At 37.7% G+C, this 23,576-nt stretch overlaps 1 protein-coding gene across 2 annotated transcripts; it reads right to left on the reverse strand.

The window, feature by feature from the left end:
* Window positions 1-6,375: 6,375 nt before the first annotated feature.
* MMP10 (matrix metallopeptidase 10) lies at window positions 6,376-21,079 on the reverse strand. Of its 2 annotated transcripts, none has more exons than XM_005595662.5 (10): window positions 20,974-21,079; window positions 15,354-15,595; window positions 15,063-15,211; window positions 14,472-14,597; window positions 12,467-12,631; window positions 12,137-12,281; window positions 11,049-11,182; window positions 8,722-8,881; window positions 7,901-8,004; window positions 6,376-6,767 (listed from the first exon to the last, which is right to left on the reverse strand). In XM_005595662.5, exons 2-10 carry the CDS (start codon window positions 15,503-15,505, stop codon window positions 6,667-6,669), a joined length of 1,236 nt encoding a protein of 411 aa, XP_005595719.3. In that variant the 5' UTR covers window positions 15,506-15,595; window positions 20,974-21,079; the 3' UTR covers window positions 6,376-6,666. The 2 variants fall into 2 exon arrangements, with proteins under 2 accessions (XP_005595719.3, XP_005595718.3); XM_005595661.4 differs by lacking the exon at window positions 20,974-21,079 and adding an exon at window positions 16,345-16,486.
* Window positions 21,080-23,576: the final 2,497 nt, after the last annotated feature.

Here is a 23,576-nt window from a genome sequence, read left to right on the forward strand (position 1 = left end):
TAGAATGTTCAGAACATAAAGAAGGGGTGAATGTTTGGAGTGATGAATGTCCCAATTGCCCTGGTATAAACACATGGTATCCATATGTCAAAATATCACATATACCCCCAAAATATGGACCACTGTTCTGTAATGGTAAAACAAATAAACAAAGCACAAAACCTAATTAAACTCCCTTACACTGCAAATGAGGAAACTGAGATCTTGAAATTCTTAGTTGTTTTATTTCTTAGAAAGCAAAACAATGTGACTATGATTCAAGGGACAGGGTTAGTTCATTTTAGGGGGATTTAAACTCACCACAGGAAATGACTCTTGAGGAAATTGTTGCTGTGCAGTTAAATAAAGCAAGGATAAAACAAATAACGTCTGCTGAATCTCCATAAGAAACCAAGTTGAATCATCTGCTTTAGAGATTTGAGAGCATTGCTCAAGAAGCAGCTGTGTTACCAGGTATTGCATCATTGTATAATCATCATTGTTATCATCGCCATCATCATATCTGTGAGCCAAATATGATTTTAAGAACAATTGTGGAGGTGGCAAATTTCCAAGCGAGATAGCTTACACTCTAAATTCACTTACCATGCGTTTGTCACCTTTTAGTTGCAGCTAATGGTGATGCAGTGACATTCCATTAATTTGGCTGGGAAGGTCTTACTAGTATGCATAAATATAAATCTGCTTCTAAATATAAGTAGGTCTGTGATTCACCATGTCCTTGTTTTAGGGAAGAAGTTAAAGAGTTGGATTTCCTACTGACTTTGCAGGGATTAAGAAGGTTGTATGTATCTTCAGCTACCTCCTTTGATTTAATCCTTAAGAAACCAAGCAGGCTGGGAGCAGTGACTCTTGCCTGTAATCCCAGCACTTTGGGTGGCCTAGGTGGGAGGATCGATTCAGGCCAGGAGTTCGAGACTAGCCTGGCCAACATGGGGAAACCCCGTCTCTACTAAAAAAAAAAAAATATATATATATATATATATATATGTATATGTGTCTGTATATATATATACATATATATAAGCTGGGTGTGGTGGTGGACCAGCTACTTGGAAAGCTGAGGCATGAGAATTGCTTGAACCTGGAAGGCGGAGCTTGCAGTGAGCCAAGATCGCGCCACTGCATTCCAGCCTGGGTGACAGAGTGAGACTCAGTTGCCAAAAAAAAAAAAAAAAAAAAAAAAGAGAGAGAGAAAAGAAACCAGAGCATTTCTTTAGTGCGTGCTTGTTTAATTGATGAAGTAATTTTTCCTTCCTATTTTATTGCTGCTGAGAAAATATACTACACATGTAGTGGTAACGTGTGTTACTTAGCTAAGTGAGTGGGCAATTTATTTCTTATTTATGTTTCCTACTTCAAAAAAAGATTTGATGGGTGCAATGAAATGATTATTAAATGAGTAAATGTGCTAAATGAGTGACTAAATGAAAAACAGTGACTTACAAACTTTGGGAAGAAATTTTACTCTATTGTTTCATTTACTGAAATGTTTCATTAATTTTATACTCAATCACATAGAAAGTTGATACTTCATATATTTTCTCTAAAACATAAATTAATGTGACTCCCTTTCTTTGACTCTCTCAGATGTTCCCTTGAGATCCCTCAAACATATTCTTTAACATCTCCATGCCATTGTGTATGTGGCTTGCTTCCCTTGGAATGCCCTTCCTCTCCAGACATCTCCAGATGCCTGTCAACTAAAACTCATTCTTCACATTCTAAAATTGACGTTACTTTCTTCCTAGTTCAGGGGAGCTATGCATGCTTTAATTTAACAAACAGAGATTTACGGAGTAGCTACCATGTATCAATCTCTGAATTACAGTGGAAAATAACCAAAGGAAGTTGCAGTCCAATGTAGGATGAATTTGAGGGGATAGTTAAATAAAGAGTGGTAACTGCTGTGATTGCAGTGTATCTTGGAAATGTACAGGAAGTACATGCAACGCAGCTCAGAAGGGCCAGAGAGTGCATCTCAGCAAAGAAAAGTTCTGCAGCCAGTCCTGAGAAACAAGGCAGTAGCCAGGCAAGCAGACGCAGATGGATGTGTGGGAAAGCTTTTGCTGTTGTGGAAGGTTTTGTTGTTGTTTATTTGCTTGGTTGCTTGTTTTTTGTTGTTGTTTCTCCCTACCTTTTAGCCAGAAACCATTGAATTGGAAGGGGTGTTTATTTTACAGAGTCAGAGGATTTTTTTTTTTTTTAATACTTTACCACTTAAGTTCTTGCCGTTTGGCTCTCCACATAGATGCCTACTACTCTTGGAAGCCCCCTCATCTCTCAGCATTGGGGGCGGAGCCCCTCCTTGGTGATCCCACAGCTCTGTGTGCTTCCCCCATTGTGGCCATCACGCTTGGTAGTGTATCACATAGACTGCTTACTTCTCCATCTTGGAGAATATACGCTCTGTAAGAGTTTGGCCATGTTTGTGAAGCTCTGTGACCCATATGTTAAAACGTGCAGGTTTGTCACATATATATATACATGTGTCATGTTGGTGTGCTGTACCATTAACTCGTCATTTACATTAGGTATATCTCCCAATGCTATCCCCCCCACTCCCCACCCCACGACAGGCCCCAGTGTGTGATGTTCCCCTTCCTGTGTCCAAGTGTTCTCATTGTTCAGTTCCCAACTATGAGTGAGAACATGCAGTGTTTGGTTTTTTGTCCTTGTGATAGTTTGCTGAGAATGATGGTTTCCAGCTTCATCCATGTCCCTACAAAGGACATGAACTAATCCTCTTTTTATGGCTGCATAGTATTCCATGGTGTATATGTGCCACATTTTCTTAATCCAGTTTATCATTGATGGGCATTTGAGTTGGTTCCCAGTCTTTGCTATTGTGAATAGTGCCCCAACAAACATATGTGTGGATGTGTCTTTATAGCAGCATGATTTATAATCCTTTGGGTATATACCCAGTAATGAGAAGACTAGGTCAAATGGTATTTCTAGTTCTAGATCCTTGAGGAATTGCCACACTGTCTTCCACAATGTTTGAACGAGTTTACAGTCCCACCAACAGTGTAAAAGTGTTCCTATTTCTCCACATCCTCTCCAGCACCTGTTGTTTCCTGACTTTTTAAAGATTGCCATTCTAAATGGTGTGAGATGGTATCTCATTGTGGTTTTGATTTGCGTTTCTCTGATGGCCAGTGATGATGAGCATTTTTTCATGTGTCTGTGGGCTGTATAAATGTCTTCTTTTGAGAAATGTCTGTTCATATCCTTTGCCCACTTTTTGATGGGGTTTTTGTTTTTCCTTGTAAGTTTGTTTGAGTTCTTTGTAGATTCTGAATATTAGCCCTTTGTCAGATGAGCAGATTGCGAAAATTTTCTCCCATTCTGTAGGTTGCCTGCTTACTCTGATGGTAGTTTCTTTTGCTGTACAGAAGCTCATTAGTTTAATTAGATCCCATTTGTCAATTTTGGCTTTTGTTGCCATTGCTTTTGGTGTTTTAGACATGAAGTCCCTGCCCATACCTATGTCCTGAATGGTATTGCCTAGGTTTTCTTGCAGGGTTTTTATGGTTTTATGTCTAACAGTTAAGTCTTTAATCCACGTTGAATTAATTTTTGTGTAAGGTGTAAGGAAGGGATCCAGTTTCAGCTTTCTACATATAGCTAGCCAGTTTTCCCAGCACCATTTATTAAATAAGGAATCCTTTCCCCATTTCTTGTTTTTGTCAAGTTTGTCAAAGATCAGATAGTTGTAGTTGTGTGGTATTATTTCTGAGGGCTCTGTTCTGTTGCATTGGTCTATATCTCTGTTTTGGTTCCCGTACCATGCAGTTTTGGTTACTGTAGGCTTGTAGTATAGTTTGAAGTCAGGTAGCATGATGCCTCCAGCTTTGTTCTTTTGACTTAGGATTGTCTTGGCAATGTGGGTTCTTTTTTGGTTCCATATGAACTTTAAAGTAGTTTTTCCAATTCTGTGAAGAAAGTCATTGGTAGCTTGAAGGGGATGGCATTGAATCCATAAATAGGAAGAATCAATATCATGAAAATGGCCAGAGTCGGAGGATTCTTATAAACTAACTAACAAAACTTTGAGGCTGGAGTGGGAAGGGGAAGTTGATAATCCCTAATTCCTTCTTCAGCTTCCTCTAAAATCTTCTGTTTCACTGATTGTGTCCCACTTTCTACCTAATTAACTAGTGTTAGACACTGGGTGTGGTGAGAATTCAGTGGTTACAATTCAGCCAGATGCATGATGACTCTCTGGCCACAGGTTTCTGCAGTCTGAATGCTACCTACACCCAGAAAGAGCTTCTGGTAACATCTCACTGATTCTTCTTTTCCTTGTCTGTTTCATCCAGAATCCTCTAGACTGTAATTTTTCTCTTTTTCCTGTATGCTATAGGCAAGTGCTCTTTAAAGTGTGGTCTGTGAATCAGGGATGATTCATGAATTGTAATTGGTGTGTGATAAGCTCAGCAATCAAGCATGCTTTCACAACAATTTGATAAAGTAATTTAATGTCTATTGGATCTAGTCTGATAATTTAAAAACTGAACATTTAAAAATGTCTTTGTCATCTCATTTTCATAGTAATTCCCTTTCACTATATTTTACAAAAGTATCCATGGTGAACTGGAAATGTAAGGAACTGGTCCTTCACTACAGATGGCTTGAGAAGCACTGCTTTGGGCCATAGAGGTAACTGACACTCTCCAATATTTTTATCTCTCTCTGCCTGGACCACCTCCCTCCTTCTTACCTCTTAAGTTCTTGCTCTTTGGCTCTCCATATAGATGCCTACTACTCTTGGAAGCCCCCTAATCTCTCAACATTGGGGGCATATGCCTACTATACATATGTTGCCTACTACACAGTAGATATTCAGTGGGTATCTGTTAAATGAGTGGATTAATCAATGAATGATGGAGTGGAGGAGGAACTGCCATTCAGCCTCCCAAAACCCACTTCATGCAAGCACTCCCTTCCCCACTTAGATAGAGAGTGGTTAGGTGGACCAGTTTGAACTCTCTGCTCCTGGTCCTTAAGGCATGAAGGCCTGCCTGCAAGGTTGTCTGCTATACCCCAGGGCTTAGCATGAAACTGGTCTCCAGTTTACTCTCCCCTCCTTGATCTCCAGACTGCCCCTTAGGTGGCCAGTCCCAGTGGAATTTCCTAATGCAGTCTTACATTTTATTACCTTAACCCTTTCCTTCTTCATTCCCTTTGCTCCTCCTCCCTCCACTGATCAGATTTTTGCTTCTCAGCCTTCTCATACCTGAATCACCTTCCTGCAATTCAAATACAGTTCACATGTTCATCCCTACACTTGTCTTATCACCATTGTGTCACCTTTCCCTCCTCTCTGTCTCTCTTTGTTCTTCTGCCTGTCTTTCTGTGTGTGTGTTTTGCTCTAACTCTACTACTCTGTCTCTTAAAACATGCATATTTACCGTATGTCCTAATGTTAGTCAATAGCAAGAAAGGAACATTTATAACTCACACACTCTAAACTTATTATCATGCATTATTTTATTAATGACTGCAAATTCTGTGTTCTAGTGCTGCTTGGTGCCTGGAAAAAGTGGTGAGTAAAATACAGAAAGATAAGAGAAAGATACCCCAAATAAAGTGAGAGCATTAATGGCTATTCATTTCTACTTCAAAATTTTGGCTTGAAGCCCATCCTAGACACAGTCATGTGTCTCTCTATGTCAGGGGTATCATTGCCAGTTATGAGCTCCAAAAGCAGGTGGGATATTTCTGCCTCCAGACTTTCTTTAGCAGAAATGGATTTTGGCCTGAATCATCTGGATAATTGCTATGTAGCTGAGGCTCCAAATAAGGTAATCACCCAACATATTAGATATCTATTGCTGAGTAGAAAATTACCACATGTGCACATGCTCTCTTATCACCCAGGGGCTTCCACATACAAAATGGCAGCAAGAGAATATTCTAACAGGAGGGTGAGGGTGAGGGTGAGATGAGAAATTTAGTCTGCAGAGCAGGAAAGGAATCCCAATAAAGAAAGATTTGGGTTAAAACGAGAGGTGAGTGGACTCCAAACTAGTTTTATTTCCCCACCTGTAAAATTGTAAAGTCTATTAAATAATACGCCAGGTTCCCAGGCTCTAACATTCTAGAGTTCCATTTCTCCATTCTGCTTTGATCCTTCCTAGATACAGGACAACTGTTGATTTACCTTCTTTGTTAGGTGTGTAAGGAACGCTTACAATATCTGTGAGATGAAAAAGAAAGATCCTGTTGGTGCAGAGCATAGGAGAGGGTATGTGACAGCCACATGGCTCCTTTATAGTGTGTGATCCTACCACATCTACTGGCAGAGTATCTGTCAAATAATCAGTCCCCAGTGTGGTCAGGGTATTGAACATGAATTGTTCTAGAAAGTAAGGAACAGGCTCAAAATAAAACTTTTTATTGAAGAAGTAACAAAACATCTATGGAAATACATTCTCTCACCTATTGCACATGAGTATTTCTTAATTCTGTTGAATGTAATTCAAAAGCAAATGAAGAATTCCAGAAACATTCTTCATGACACATGCAGATGTCTGCAAGGCTCCTTTTCTTTAACCATAGAACATGCAGGAAAAATGAATCATTTTGGCTCATAATACATTAGATGAATAATTATTAGATTTATTTAAAACACCCATATCAGTTTTCCCCCTATCTTGTCTAGCAATGTAACCAGCTGTAACTCTTCAGTATGCGTGTCACCATCCTGGCATTGGGGTCAAACTCAAACTGTGATGATCCACTGAAGAAATAGAAAAATCCTGTAAACATAGAGAAGGAAAATGATGAGACATCTTCAAATATGTCATTTTGCAACATATGTGACTTAGATTAAGTACAAGTTAATAATGGATGGCATTTATTAAGTGATTACTCTATGCCAGGTACTGAGCTAAGTGCTTTACATGTTTAGCTCAATTACCCTTACAAAAAAGTGTAATGTGTTATTAATGAGAACAAAACTAAAAATTAGGACGGTTTTGTAATTTTAACAAGGTAGCATCTGTAAGGAAGGATGGAGGGAGGACACCATCTCATCTGACTCCAAAGGAAGTGCTCTAAAACATTATGTTATACTGGTTCTAAATATATAACATTCTATAATATTTTAAAATCTTGTTTTCCTTTCTTTCCAACCTCTCCTCTTCTGCTAGGTCCTAAATTACAGCTTAGGAGACAACTAGACCCAAGAGAATCAGACAAATGATAAATGAGCCAGAGGTCCATTTCCTGCTTTGCATCCATCATGGTTAAGTCATTTTAGTAACAAGATCATCAGCCTCATGAGCACTGGATTGTCAAGCACTGGCAGCTCCCTCCAAAATTCCTTCAGAGTAATCAAGAACAAGTTTTGCTTTCCTATTTACCCATTACCATGAATCACATTTTACCTATTCTGAGCATATGGGAGGGCTACTATTTTTTTTACAAATGACTAATGTAGGAAATTGCAGACTGCAACAGAAGCCCAGACAAGGCTCCCCTGGGATGGGATAGAAGGAAAGGGACAACAGGATGGGATAGAAGAGAATGACAACCAGCCATTAGTAAACTTGGCTCACATAGATTGTATTTTCATACCAACATAGTGACCTGAAAGATAATGGCTTCTGTGTGAGAAAGTATCCTTTGATTTTATGTGCGGGTATGAAACAGAGACTTGGAAGCTATTCAGGAAAAAAAAAAACCACACACACACACACACACACACACACACACACACAAAATTTAAACCCACTTTGCATAAATTGGAAAGTTAAGATTTTCAGGAATTTGGAGTAAAAAAGATATCAGACTGAATGATTTAAAAACTGTTTTGATTCTGCACTTCATTTTGAAATCATAAAAATGCCTGGAGATTCCTGCATTGACAATGAAATAAGGGTCTTCTTACCAAATGCCTGTAATACCGCATCGACCTTAGGCTCAACTCCTGGAAAGTCATCAGCTATTAGTCTAGGGAAGCCTTGCTCCACGGACTGGCTATTTTCATCAAATCTAAGCCAAATGAAAGAAATACAGTTCAATGTTGCGTAGTAGTCCCATTACACACAATAGTATAATGTGATGTTAATTTTCCAGTGTGGAACCCTAGACAAACTTTTAAGTTGTGTAAAAAAGTGTTAAACATTTTTAGAGCTACAAGAAGAGGTTACTTTCCTGGGCTTACAAGTTTAACACATAAAACAATACTTTCCCAGAAACAGGAACATTCTGTCATTTTACAGAGGTTCCATACATATGTCTGAGGTAAATTTTCTAAGCCTGGACACACAGACCCCAAATTTCTATGTGTCTACCACAAATACATAAAGACTGTGTAGACATAAAATGCAAAATGAATTAAATCACTTAGCTAAAACTAAACCTCTGGTTCTCAGTCACACTGGGACCCTGTAGATCTTGTCTCCAAAGCCTGCCACACCTGGGCTTCCTATGGCAGCCACATGGTGACTGGAAACGGGATAAGAAGGGAATGTCTTTGGACCTCAGCTGGCCTCTCCTGATGTCCTTTGGTGTCTGAGTATATGGCCCAGTGATCACCGCTCTGAGAGCCCTTTGTATCCAGGAAGTAGAACAATAAACTGTCTTCTTCATAATCACAAATTTTGAAGTTAGAGAAAGTTAGAGCATGGGGGTAGGGAAATATCCTTAAAGAAAGAAAATAATTTTCTTAAACAGGCTTCATAGAAAGTCATTTCTCTTGCATCTCACCTCCAGTATTTGTTCTCTACAAAGAAGTATGTTTTCTTCTTTTCCTTGTCAGAAACAGCTGCATCAATTTTCCTTATGGTTGGAGGAAAACCCAGGGTATGGATACCTCTTGGGTAACCCGCTTGTACCTCATTTCCTCTGATGGCCCAGAACTCATTTCCTGTTGAAAAAACAAATCCAATAAATTTTACATGAAGCCGTTGATTTTAAAAATGATTATAGTGCATTGTTGTGGTAAAGAGGAAGTCTTGGTTTTAATTCCAACCTAATAATGCCCAGTTCACAGCCAGTCTTTAATAAATACTCCCTGAATGAATGAGTGAAAGAATGAATAAATGAGTAGATAACTCTGATTCATTGCCCTCTCTGTGGCTTATATATTTGTATCTATAAGTTATAGTTTATTTATAGATCAGTTTTAGTTATTTCTTATAATTGCTGGTGACTTTTTAACCTGAATTTCTCACCTAGACCTCTCTCTCTTAAGTTTCATACCAATAGATCATTGCTTATTGTACACTTCCTTTGAGGTATTTCACAGTCACCAATTCAAATCTGTGCTTCTTCTGAACACTATTGGAATTCATTCAAATTCTAGTGAGTTAGGACAACAAAATCCCATCCATCTCTCTGCCTTTACTTTGTTACATCACTCTCCAGGACCCCAAGCCTGAATTCCTTCTTCACACTACTGCCAGATTCACTAATCTAAAATGCCCATCTGTTGTTTATCTCTCTTGCTTCATCTGAACTGAATGACTTTTATGTGTCTGAGCAGTTCCAGATATGCTCTTACTTGGCAAAAACAATTTCTTCTTTCTTAGAGATCTTTCTACTTCCTGTACACCCAGCCGATCTCTGCACAGCAAAAGAGAACTTCAAGACCCATCCTAACATCACTTCCTCTAAGGGATCTTTGCTGAGCCCTGGATATGAGTCAGATGCTCCCATGGCACCCTTCCTTCTCTCAGTACCAGCACTTGTCATACGTAGGCTGCCTATGGCTTCATCTCTGCTGCTCCTTCTAGAATATGAGCCCTTTTCAGTCCTGACCTCCACTAATGAGCATAGTGTCTGACACAGTGCAAGTGATATGTAAATGTGAGATACATTACTGGATAATAATATGTTAGAGTTATAATTCTTTACAATTTCTATTGCAATTTCACATTCATTTAATCTTCACAAAAGTGAGATTGCCAGAAATAAACATTTTTAAAATCTTCATAAAGCTTGACATTTAAAAATATTCCAATATCACCTATAAGTCTAGGGGAAAAATAAAGATGAGAAATTAAAGAATTAAAATTGAACAAAATGAAAATACTGCATATCAAAATTTGCTGAATAAAAAAGAAGAAATGGTTATTTATAGGTATAAATGCTTATATTAGAAAAGAAAAAAGTTACAAGTTAATAAGGTAAGTATCAAACTTAAGCTATAACAATAATAACAGGATCAATTAAAAGTAAACAAAACTTAAGGCAACAATAAGGATATGAACAGAAATTAGTTAAATGGGAAATCAAAATATAATATAGAGGATAAATAAAGCCAAAAGTCAGTCCTTTGAAAAGATCAATAACATTATTACATACATTATGAGATTAATAAAGAGAAAAAGAGAAAGGCAAAAGGGTTCAGTATTGGGAATGAAAAAGAGAACAAAACTTCAGCAATAATTCAAATTACAACAAAATAATTTTCCAAAAACTTTTTACTGATGGATTTGAAAACAGACAAAATTGGCAAACTTTTAGAAAAACATGTTAACAAAACTGACTCAAGAAGTAATAGAAACTCAAATAGCATATTACCAATAAAACAAATTGAAACCGTAGTTTAAAAATCTGATAAAGAAGCCGCCATACCTGAATAGCTCCATTAGTTAATTTATCTCTCCCTGAACTGATACTACATCTTACTGATTAAAGTTTTATAACACAGGGCTTTTCTCCTTATCTAATAAGATGGGTTCACCAGGAGCCTCCTGGCTATTCTCTTTGCTGCCGTATAAATTGTAAAACTAATTTGTCAAGTTCCATGAAAAATCTTTTGGCATTTGAAATGAAAATGTCTTGTATCTATAGATAAATTGACATTTTTACTATATTGCATTTTTTATCCATGAATATGGAATACCACCTATTCACTTAAGAGGTCTCTAAAATAAAGTTTATAATGTTCTTTGTACAAATTTTATTTAAGTGTTAGCACAAGGTCTTGCAGTAATCTAAACTTTAATATAATGGAGAAAACTCATGTCGATAAAATTTTCACACTAGGATTTATTCCAGCAAGTTGAAAATTCTTATATAGTACTCACCTTTAAAAATAAAAACAGTATCCCTGCTATTAACTTCATATGCAGCATCCAAATATGACGGGAGAGAGGGCCAAAATGTAGAAATCAAATGAAATTCAGGTTCAGAGTTCCAGTGGGATCTTCGCCAAAAATATCTGTAATACATAAAATTACTTGCAATTGTCTTTCTCCTTTAGCTATGTGAAAAAAAGTATTCTTTTAAAAAAAATCCATGCTAATTCACGCATTCATAGAAGTCTATATTAAACCATCCTCCTGCATGTGATTCCAGGGTAATAAAATTGATGGCAGGACTTGTGACTGGTTCCAATAAAATTATTTAGCTTGCTTCCACTCTGAAAGTCCATAAACAGTGTGTATATTATGTCCTAATATTTTAAAAAATATTATGTGCGTATTGATGCTTGTATATGAATAGAACATTTCTGTAAAGAGTTAAAGGAAATTGGTAGCAGTGGTTACACATGTGAAGGGAGCTGGGGGACTGTAGACCAAAGACTAGAGAGAGATTGTTTAACTCTGTATCTTTTGGCAGTGTCTAAATATTGTGCCATAAGCATATATCACTTTTTTCCAAAAGTAATTAATTTAAGTAGTAGCAATTTTTAGCAAAGGGAAAGATATCACCCTGTTTCTAAGGATTCACCAGTGCTTTCTGAAGAAGTTCCATGATTTATATTTTAAAAAATGAACAAAACAGATATAACTCCCTGCCTTAATCAAGCTTACAGTCTAGAATCATCCCTTGTAAGTGTAAAAAATGACCTGGACAATTCTAACAGGATGTTAAAAATTCAACAAGAACTAGATCTGAATGATTTTAAAATATAGAGAAAATTTTGTATTTAAAAAAATCTCTGTCAAGCAGAAAAAGTAACTACCGGGTACTAGGTTTAGCACTGGGATGACAAAATTATCTGTACAACAAACCCCCATGACACGAATTTACCTATATAACAAACCTGCACATGTAGCCCTGAACCTAAAATAAAAGTTTTTTAAAAAAAACCTCTATCAAATTTCTGTTTTCCTTTCTAAGCACTGTACATCAAAAGAATAGACAGAAAAATATAATTTTCTGGTCTGACCTGTCTTTAAAGAACAGATATTCTCCCCTCAGAGTGCTGATGGCATCGAAGGACAAAGCAGGGTCGCACTTGGCTGGCGTCCTAGATCCTGAAGGGACGGATTTCGTGGGCACCAGGGGTTCCTCAGTAGAGGCAGGGGGAGGTCCTAAAGGAGACAGATTTGGGGATGCAAACATTTAAAAAATGTGATGCATCTGTCAATTTGTATGCCTTTCAAACATTCTCAAAGTGCTTCAAGCTAAATCAGAAATACTTTAGGTAGCATTGGAAAGCTTTCTTGAGGACTGTCGTTGCAGAGCTACAATGCCTAATTTTTCCAGCATCACTCACCATAGAGAGACTGAATGCCATTCACATCATCTTGTGAAAGGTGGAACCGGGTCAGCTCTGTGAATGAGTTGTAGAGTGGGTACATCAAAGCTTCAGTGTTGGCTGAGTGAAAGAGCCCCAGGGAGTGGCCAAGTTCATGAGCAGCAACGAAGAATAAATTGGTGCCTGTATGACAACCATAAATGTTCAGAATCCACCAGCTATTTATTCCGTAAATACACATACAGAACATATGCCAGCTGTGCAGGCCATCCTTGAAACCACATGGTCTTTTCAGTATTTGTGGATTGGTTCATTGATTGGCATATTCCATACTTTATAGAAATTAATGTGTTTTTCAAGGTTGACTTTAAGTCAATATATAAGACAGTTTTTCACCGTATCGCTCCCTAGATCCCTCCTTGGTCAGGAAAACTAAGACACTTTTCCTATATTGACAAATGAGAAGCATTATTTCCAAAGATTTTTTTTTTGAAAGGACAAGACTAATATCCATGTCAATAAATATAACTCTTCGTTGTCTAAAAGTAAAAAGTCATTGTTCAAATTTAGGAACATGTGCCAGTTGCAACCTCGGTTAAAATTAATCATATAACATTTATGTTGCTCCCCAAACTTTTAGGCCACAAGACTGTAGTTATTTCTTGTGGAGTTTAGTCTGATTTGCTCTTCCTCCTCTTCATCATACTCAAGTAACTGTTTTTTTTTGAGACAGAATCTCACTCTGTTGCCCAGCCTGGAGTACGGGTTCAAGCGATTCTCATGCCTCAGCCTCCTGAGTAGCTGAGATTACAGGCACGTACCACTATGCCCAGCTAATTTTTATATTTTAGAGATAGGGTTTCACCATGTTGGCTAGGCTAGTCTCGAACTCCTGGCCTCAAGTGATTCACTCACCTTGGCCTCCCAAAATGCTGGGATTACAGGCATTAGCCACCGGTGCTCAGCCATAATAAAATAATTTTTGATTGTCAAAAATCTTCCCAGTAATAAGTGCCATTGGATGTGTACAATCTTTAGTTTAAAACAGAAACATGCCCAATAACAGTTTTCTGCAGCACAAGCACAGCTAGATTCAGCTTTTAAAAAAATATTATAAAAAGAGTTTTATCGAATTTAGTAGTAGATATTTGACCAAGGCTCCAAGAATTGTGCAGAAAAGAACAATTGTTCAAATAAAAGGCAATCATTTCATGCAACACAGATTTCAGTCTTGTGAGACAGAGTTGCCCAGGTTGGAGGACAGTGGTGCAATCTCGGTTCACTGCAGCCTCCATCTCCTGGGTTCAAGCGATTCTCGTGCCTCAGCCTCCTGAGTCTTGTACTCAGGAAAGATGTTCTTTGCATTTACATTAAAAATCCCAGGCACTCTCAGAAATAGTGATTGTTTCAACAGTGTGTTTCTAAACTTTAGAAGCCATTTTAAAAATTAAATAGCATACAGTTAATTTTTGTCATTATGTTTAGATGTAAAGTGTTTCAAAGCCCATTTAGGGGGGAAAAAACCCCATCTAAGCTAGAGATAGTGACATGTTTATTTAAAAAGATGATCTAACAGTGTTTTTTTCAGTTCCTGGCATTTTCTCCTGATCTCTACTTTTAAGTAAAAAGGAGGCCAATGAGAAGAAAGAAAGAAAACTTAAGGGCAAATTTTAGGATTGAAACTGATTTAATGGAATTCATTCTACCCTAATCATTTGCCATTAAAGTGATGAAAAACATTAATTATGCTGATCCTCAAACCCCTACAAGATCCTGAGTTGTGGAGATAAGTCTGAATGGCTTTTACAATATTGTACTTGGTGGGGGCAAACATGAAAATACAGACATTTTATAAAATTCTTCAATAATGATTGAAACAAACAGTACTTCTGTTTAAAGCTCAGGCAATAAAAAAATTCAGTTACTAGTATATTCCATTTATTTCTCATTCTAGATAATCCAATTATTTTTGGGTAGGATCAGACATTATTCCTGAAATGTTCCTGAGAGGTTTACAACCCACCTGATGCATCTTCTGTCCAGTGTTCATCATCATCAAAGTGGATATCTCCATAAAGCCCAGGTCCAGGTGGATAGGCATGAGCCAAGCTGTGTCCTGAGCCATCAAAAGAGTAAAAGTCTCCATGTTCTGATAGGGAAAAAAAATTAATGGAAATATAAGGGTTCAGAATTTATTTTTACCCTGTTCCAATAAAACAACAGTAGATGCTATAGTCTGAATGCTGGTGTCTACTGCAAATTCATATGTTGAAACTCCATATTCACTGTGATATAGTATTAAGAGGTTAGGTCTTTAGGAAGTGATTAGGTCACAGGTGCTCTGCCCTCATGAATGAGATTAGTGCTCTTACGAAAGAGGCTTGAGGGAACCTCCTGGCCCTTTCTATTGTGTGAGGACACAGAAGGTACCATCTATGAAGAACAGATTCTCATCAGACACCAAATCTGCTGACACCTTAATCTTGGACTTCCCAGCCTCCAGGATTGTGAGCAATAAGTTTCTGTTGTTTATAAATTACACAGTCCAAGGTATCTGGCTCTAGCAGTCTAAACAGATTAATACACCAGATAAATGGATGCTTTATTTGATTACCTTTAACAGCAAAAGAGATCATTATATCAGCCTCTCCTTCATACAGCCTGGAGAAAGTGAGTGGAGTCACCTCTTCCCAGACTTTCACAGCTTTCTCAATGGCAGAATCAACAGCATCTCCTGGCAAATCTGATGTATAATTCATAATCCTGGAGGAGAAAAATTGAAGAGGATACTATTTTCTCCCGCCATTATGAAAAATTGTTAAAGAAAACTTTGTGTTACTTATCCAAATATGACAAGTAACTTATAAAGTTTCAATATTATGTGAAAACTACTCTGAACCATTACCTGTATGTAAGGTGGGTTTTCCTCCACTTCGGGATGCCAGGAAAGGTGTGGAAGTGACCAACGTCAGGAACTCCACACCTGGGCTTGCGCATCACCTCCAGAGTGTCAGAGTCCAGCTTCCCTGTTGCTGCCAACCCAAGGAACTTCTGCATTTGTTGGATTTTTTTAACAATGAGATTACTCTCCTTTCTTCTAAACTGTTTCACATCTGTTTTGAGGTTGTAGTAGTTTTCTAGGTATTGCTAATGGAATAATGAGTATAATTTTTAAGTCATTTTTTACGATTTTCCATCACTTACCCAACTTTTATAATGCATCTTAATTTTCCTCTAGTTTCTTAAAACAAAAGTCGATCACACATTTAATTTGATTTTTTTCATTAAGACTCCCCATTTCATACAAATTTTTAAATTTTATTGCAGTGTTAGTTTGCTAGTCAAGTAAGGAATTTGGGATTGGAAATTCAGGTCTAGCATTACTTTTGTTTGTTTTTAAAGAAACCCTCTTTTAACATAGTTTTGTGAAAAGTTAGAATACTAACCTTTTCCACTTACATTGTTATTATAGACTTGGTTTAAGACTGAAGTGCAGTAAACTCTTTTGTCCAAATATGACAAGTAAAAATATAAAAACTGTTACCTGTTGTGATTTAAAGATCAGACTTAGCATGCTCCCCCTCCCCAATAATTTTAACTAAAGAAATTCTAAAGCCAGAGGAGTTTCATATATTCTCCACGTGTTCTTTTCACTTAGCCACAAATATACTGCTACTATTTTATTGTAACCTTGAGTAATTATATGCCCTTTCTGAAACTTTCTTTTCTTCTCTGTTAACTTAAAAATAATTTCCACCTCCAGCCTGCTAATTATTCTCTGGTGCTACAGTTTTCTAACAAAGTGATCTCTAGTCTAATCATCCTGCTTTGTATTGGAAGGTGAAGTAGACACACTGGGCTGGCCAGTAGCTGCATTAGATGCCACCATTAATTACCTGGGCAAGATCCCTGTTGGAGTCCTCCTGTTTTGCTGCCCCACTCAGAGGATAGGCAGAGCAGACTGGCAGACACAACAGCACCAGGAATGCAAGATGCATCATTCTCACTGTCCTTATCTTCTCTGTCTACTGGGCTTCTAGCTCTACCCCCTAGTGTCCTTTCTTTTATACAGAGACAATGCTTAGGTCACCAACAGCATGATTCATGCATATGTTTTTTAAGTCTGAATGCTCACAAACTTTTAATGTAATGGTGATACAGCCTACATTGGTATTTTCCTTCAACCTTCTAAGCTCGAAAGAATGATTAATCCCCAGGAAATGATTTCTGTGTTTGTAAAGACAAGAAAGAATTGACTAGGTAATTCATGTCTGTGTATTTACCTAAAGAGAACTGATAAGGTTGGTAAAATGCCAAATGTTTAGACATTTTAAAATCAGTGCAATTTTCTTTTAATAAGACTATGTTTTAAACTTAAATATAAGCAGGTAAGAATTAAGTAGGTCAATGGAAACAAATTCCAAATATAGTTGTGGTCTAACTGTGGGAACTGCTATCTACAAAGATATTAAAACAAATATTTCACTTCTTGAGTTCTTGTTTACAACAGCTGTTACTGATTTTCGGATGGATTTATTGGCCATGGAGTAGGGGTATTGTGAGAAGGACATGGAGCATGTAGAGAAAAGAATCCAAAGAGTGAACCTTTGGTGTTCACTCATTCTCCATTTCCCAGTGTATAATTATGTTCAAAGTAACTGCTCCATAAAACTTGTTAAATGGAAAAAATTAAATTGCACGTTAGACCAAAATGGTCCTTCTACCTTCCTCCTCTTCTTTGCTTTAAAAAATTCTTTTCATCCTTTCTTCCTCCTCTTAAGGTACAAAGGAGGAGATGGATTGAGATCTGTAATAGGAAAATATTTCAAATCCTCCATTTCTTTCACATGTCTAATGATCTACCCCTGCCCACGAATAGTATTTTCTTTCTTGTTTTCTCAGTCAAATAAAGTGCTTTTTACACAGTAACACAGTAAGTCTGCAATAACTGTTTTGTCAAATTAACCTGTTAGTATAAAGAACCCTGAAATTCTTGTAGTAAAGAACTATATTTTTCTCTTGCTAAAGATAAATTAATTGTACCATGTCTGAAGTATATAATTGCAAAGTGATGAGAGATTAAAATAATAAGTGTGCAGGAATGATCTTTTCAGTATCACCCACCATCCACACCCTACTTAGGGTAACCTGGACAGGTGGGACTTCCAGGAACCAAGAGGCTCTGAGACTTCCAAGCCAGAGTTGGGGAGAAACTGGGATATACACTGAGCCAGCCAAGTCAACTTGTGGCTTACTGTTGCCAAAGAGTTTGCTCTATAGTGTGGGCACATCGGCTTGAATATCAGAGGGAGAAGGACAGATAAGCAGACTCAAATGAAGTCAACTGGACATCGAGCAAGAACAGTCAGGCACTGCATAATGTTTCAGTCAACAATGGACCACATATGTGATGGTGGTCCCATATGATTATAATGGAGCTTGATATGGTTTGGATCTGTGTCCGTGCCCAAATCCCAAGTCGAATGGTCATCCCCAGTGTTGGAGGTGAAGCCTGGTGGGAGGTGATTGGATCATGGGGGCGGATTTCTCATGCCCATTTAGCACCATCCCTTCGGTTCTGTTCTTGTGATAGTGAGTGAGTGAGTTATCATGAGATCTGGTTGTTTAAAAGTGTGTAGCACCTCCCCCTTTTCTTTCTTCCTCCTGCTCTGGCCATGTAAACTGCAGGCTCCTCTTTTGCCTTCCACCATGATTGTAAGTTTCCTGAGGCCCCCCAGAAGCAGGTGCCACCATGGTTCCTATACAGCCTGCAGAACCGTGAGCCAATTAAACCTCTTTTCTTTATAAGTTACCCAGTCTCAGGTATTTTTGATAGAAGTGCAAAAATAAACTAATACAGAGCTGATAAGCACCCATCAGCTATTGTCATTGTAGCCATCATAATGTCAGAGTACAAGGTATTACCCATGAGTTTGTGATGATACTGGTATAAACAAGCCTACTGTGCTGCCATATAAAAGTCTAGCACATGCAATTGTGTACAGTACATAATTCTTGATAATAGTAATAAATGACTGTTTATTCATTTACTATACATTTTGTCATTTATTTTAGAGTGTACTTCTTTTTTTTTTTTTTTTTAAATTACCCGTAAAACAGCTTCAGGCAGGTCCTTCAGAAGGTATTCCATGGTTAGCGCCCTATACGGGCATTGTTACCACAGGAGATGACAGCTGCATCAGTGTTATTGCCCTGAAAGATCTTCTAGTGGAACATGATGTGAAAGTGGAAAACAGTGATATTGATGATCCTGATCCTGTGTAGGCCAGGGCTAATGTGTGTTTTGTGTCTTCATTCTTAACAAAAAAGTTTAAAAAATAAAAAAAATTAACGATAGTAAAAAGCTTATAGAATAAGGATATTGAGAAAAAATATTTTTGCACCTCTGAAATGTTTGTGTTTTAACATAAGTGTTATTAAAAAAGAGTCAAAAAGTTTGTTAAAATTAAAAAGTTTATAAAGTAAAAATGTTACAGTAAGCTAAGGTTAATTTATATTGAAGAAAGAAAAATGTTTTTATAAATTTAGTGTAGTCTAGGTATACAATGTTCATAAAGTCTACATAGTGTACAGATTCACTCACCACTCATTCACTGACTCACTCAGAGCAACTTCTAGTTTGGCAAGCTTCATTCATGGTTAGTGCCCTATATAGTTGTACCATTTTTTATCTTTAATACCATCTTTTTATTGTATTTATCTATGTTAAAATATGTGTAGATACACTAACACTTATTATTATGTTACAATTGCCTCCAGTATTCAGTTGAATTTCATGCTGTATAGGTTTGTAGCCTAGGAGTAATAGGCTTGCTGGGCGTGATGGCTGACACCTCTACTCTCAGCTACTTGGAAGGCTGAGATGGGAGGATCACTTTCCCCAAAAAATTTTTAAAAGGCTATACCATATAATCTAGGCATGTAGTAGGCTGTACCATAGAGGTTTGTGTAAGTTTAATCCATGGTGTTTGCACAATGGAGAAATTGCCTGAGGACCTGTTTCTTAGAATGCGCCCCCATTGTTAAGTCACACATGACTGTGTATAATTAATTCAGGCCATTATTTTGTCATCTGTAAAATGGAGTGGATGTAACCACACTGACAGGGTTAATATGTATACTTTATGCTGGGGAACAAATCTCTTTTTATTTCACTCCAACACCTTTAACAGACAAAGCTTGTTGGCCTGACAAATCTATGACAATGCCCCTAGGCACTGATTTGACAAGTTGTGAGATGCCCATTTTCACTTGAGTCATAACTTTATTAGTGTTGACACATCCTGTTAATGGATTTTATTATGTGGTAATGATACAGTCAAAGTTTACACTGCAGTAATAGCTACAACTATAATTGGGAGCCTATAGGGTAGCACGTGCCTCACAGAAACGATGTTAGTATGTAAACTTGTCCTGCATTAAACCATGACACCTGGAAGAAATTAATGACCTGGAGCAGGTGAGTCCTATGTTTGTCTTTAAATAATTAATTACTTGTTAAACCTACTGAAGTATGTATAGGGTCAGGCAAGGAAGCATACACAGCTCATACTTAAAGAAAGGTGAAACCCTTGGTATTGAGGTTCCACTGTATGCCAGTTCTTAAATGTGAGTTATTTTTAAACTTCAGAGCAACCCAACAAAGTTGAGATTAGAAAAATTGAATAAAAAGCTCACGATCAAAAGCTAACAAGTGGGAAGAGATTATTCAGAACTGCCAGAAAAAAATCTTCAAGACTACAACTTGGACATTTATCAGAAACCTCTTGGCTTCATTCCATATCTTTGCTATTGTGAATAGTGCTGTGATAAACATATGAGTGCAGGTATCTTTCAACATAATGGTTTCTTTTCCTTTGGGTAGATATCCCACAGTAGTGGGATTGCTGGGTTGAATGGTAGTTCTATTTTTTTGGTCTTTGAAAAATTCCCATGCTGTTCGGAATACTATGCAGCCATAAAAAAGAATGACATAATGTCTTTAGCGGTAACATGGATGGAAGTGAAGGCCATTATTTATGTGAAGTAATTTAGAAACAGAAAGTCAAATATCACATGTTCTGATTCACAAGTGGAAGCTAAATGATGTGTACGCATGGATATACTGTGTGGAATAATACACACTGGACACTTGGGAGGGTGGGAGTGTGGGAGGGAAAAGAGGGATGAGAAATTATCTAATGGGGGCACAATGTCTTCTATTCCAGTGATGGTTGCACTAAATCTCAGACTTCACCACTATGCAAAATATCCCTGTAACAAAACTGCACTTGTACTCCCCAAATATGTTTAAAATAATAGTAATAATAAAAGTTTTAAAACAATCTCTTGGCTTGGACTTTGGCTCTTCCCCAACTTTTTTACTTTTATGTCTTGACACTTTATCTCTCATTCTTGAACTCACCCCTGAACATGCCTTCAATTTATCTCCTTAGCTTCTGTTCTTTTCTCCCAACTCTCTGATCATCCTGCTAATACAGCTGCTTCATTCGATCTATGTTTACCTGTTCTGTCACTTGCAGCTCCTCTTGGGCTGTGCAGCACGGATGTGATCCAGACAGAACGCAGGTCTACAATCCATTGCAATTTCAGTAACTGACTGAGAAATGCGTAATGGCTTTTCACTTCCAGTTTATCTAATTCTTGGGAAAAAAATTTTCAACACCCAAATAACTCTGATTTTAAGGTTGTACACATACACATATAATGCTGTGTCAACAGTGGTGTGACGCTGACTTCAGTATTTTGCAACTTCTTTTGTTGGAAATTACTGGTTTTTACACAGACTCATAACAAGTGAAAAGTTCACCTCTTGCCCACGCTTTTAGTTCCAATTTGACTGCTTTACAATGGGAACACAGTTTATTGTTCGATTTTTGTTCATTTTTTCTCTATTCTGATAGTTTAGCCAAACATTGCAGGTCACTTATGCTTGCTGTAGAAAATACTATCAATCGAAGGAGGCAAAGTATCAAAGTAGGGGTTAGACAGACCTCAGATTCATGACTTCAGTGTTGTGAAGATTAGAAAACATAATTTTATGTTGTGTCCTATAATGGCCATTATTATTTTAACAATACCTAAACACATAAAATAATCCCAAATGAATGTGGTTACTGTATTTCCAATGTGTAGGAAATACAGTTAACAATGTGTTAGGTTGATTCCTTGGTGCAGTGGACTTTTCTGGTGGGAAGAGCCTCGTTGGGGAGGAAAGAAGCACTGAAGAAAATTTCTGGCTTTAGGGGAATATGCGAAGGAAAAGGGAAATTACCATTTGTTGAATATTTTCAACATGACAGGCACTGTGCTAGGTGATCTAATCTCTTCTATTTTTACGACAAACCTGGAAGTTAGTATTATTTTCCCTTTACCACAGAAAGGAAATGAAGATTCAGAATGGTCAAGATCACACAGAGTTGAGTGGCAGAGCAGATCTTGCAGCTTTGCACTGCAATTCATTGGCCAGAACACTTCCTCCTTAAGACACATGGGATACGTCTGGAAAAAAGCTACAACTTCCCCTTAGACTGGTGTTTGGGGTCAAATTCTCCACAAGGATTCAAACTGGAAGGCTAGAGCCAAACAAAACCCAAACAAGCCAAACCCCTACTTTCTAGTGCATTTCTGGGCTCAAAGACAATAGGGGAAATCTCTAAACACTCCTCTTGAATCACCCTGTATCATGTTTTTGAGGCTGTGTTAATTTGCTCTAGTAAATAAATACTGTCTGAAATAGTAGCTGTAACGGTAATTACCCTCTAGGTAAGTCATCTGCCAGGTAGTTACCAACTAGGTAAGTCCACCATCATGATGTATTTGGTGTATGCAAGGGCTCCAATGATTAATTGAATGAGGTTGTGAGAGGATTACCCTCCTTGTTGCTTTTAAATCTCTGATGGTGTAACCAGTCTGTGCAATCCTCCCAGGATGTGACATTGGTGTTTTGCTGCTTTTGGTTTACTATTTTGGCCAGAGTTCAGGAGGAGCAGTTTCAGGGGCTTCTAGTTGGTGCTTCCTACCATAAAGATCTTGTTCCAGACGTCAGGGAACAACCACAAGATGGTCTGTGGGCCCATTGGGCCCACTGTGAGATGACCTTGAGTCAGAACTCTATTTATCACTTTCCCTCATATGCCTCCTTTCTAAACTGGAAGGCCATTATACCATTTTGGGACCTGTGATACCAGGTCAGTTCAGATCTGGTATCCAACTGTCCTTGCAAAATCTGAGTACTGTTCTTCCCCAGTGCACAGTTACCCTGGTGGATGGCCTTATGTCCCTTTATGAGGATAATTTAAAAGATATATGTGATCCTTGGTATATAGTGGCATCACAGTTACTAAGATATGTGTGTGTGTGTGTGTGTGTGTGTGTGAGAGAGAGAGAGAGAGAGAGAGACTACGTCCCCCTGAAGGAGGATTTCTCTCTCCATACATACACATACATATATATACACACACACACACACACACATATACACATACATATATGTATATTTTGTATGATTTGTGTATACACATGATACCTATACATATTAGGCATGGGTTTTGTATTATTTGTACATACATATGATATGACAAGTATGATTCATATATACATATGTATATGTATATATAGTATATGTATGTATATAAATGGAGATATTTACGTATGCATATATACATACATATGTATATATATGTATATGGATATGGATGTGTATGTATGTACATGTATACATGTATACATCTGTATGTATGCACTCTTTCCATTCTGCTATCCCATCATCTTTAATGATACTAGGGAGGCCAATTCCCCAGAAACACCTCATACTCTTAACCCACCCCACAGAGAACAGCTACCACCAGATATCTCTCAGACACCAGTGTGTACCCTCACTAGTGTGGTCCTTATGGCTTCAATGAAAGCCAATGAAAGGCGTGCCCTCTGGGCCTTCCCAGGCAACAGAGTACGCTGGTGGGTTCTTCACTCTCATGTAATAGATTCATTTTAAGGTTCAAATCTCTCTGTGCCTTCTGCCTTCTTCCTCAAAATCATGCCACAGAAATTCTGGCATCTCCACCACATATACCATAGGACATCATTGTGTCCAAGATTTGAGAAT

This window comes from Macaca fascicularis, chromosome 14 (assembly GCF_037993035.2).
Source record: "Macaca fascicularis isolate 582-1 chromosome 14, T2T-MFA8v1.1".
Classification (NCBI taxonomy): Eukaryota; Metazoa; Chordata; class Mammalia; order Primates; family Cercopithecidae; genus Macaca; species Macaca fascicularis.

Bases quoted from the DNA above. Each gene is read 5' to 3' on its own strand.
- MMP10 (XM_005595661.4), bottom strand. From the start codon at position 16,449: ATGATGCATCTTGCATTCCTGGTGCTGTTGTGTCTGCCAGTCTGCTCT. The intron at 12,632-14,471 runs GTGGGTTGTAAA...GTTGTCATACAG, and splicing joins CTGGACAGAAGATGCATCAG to GCACCAATTTATTCTTCGTT. The intron at 8,005-8,721 runs GTGAGATGCAAG...CATTTGGCTTAG, and splicing joins GTAGAGAACAAATACTGGAG to ATTTGATGAAAATAGCCAGT.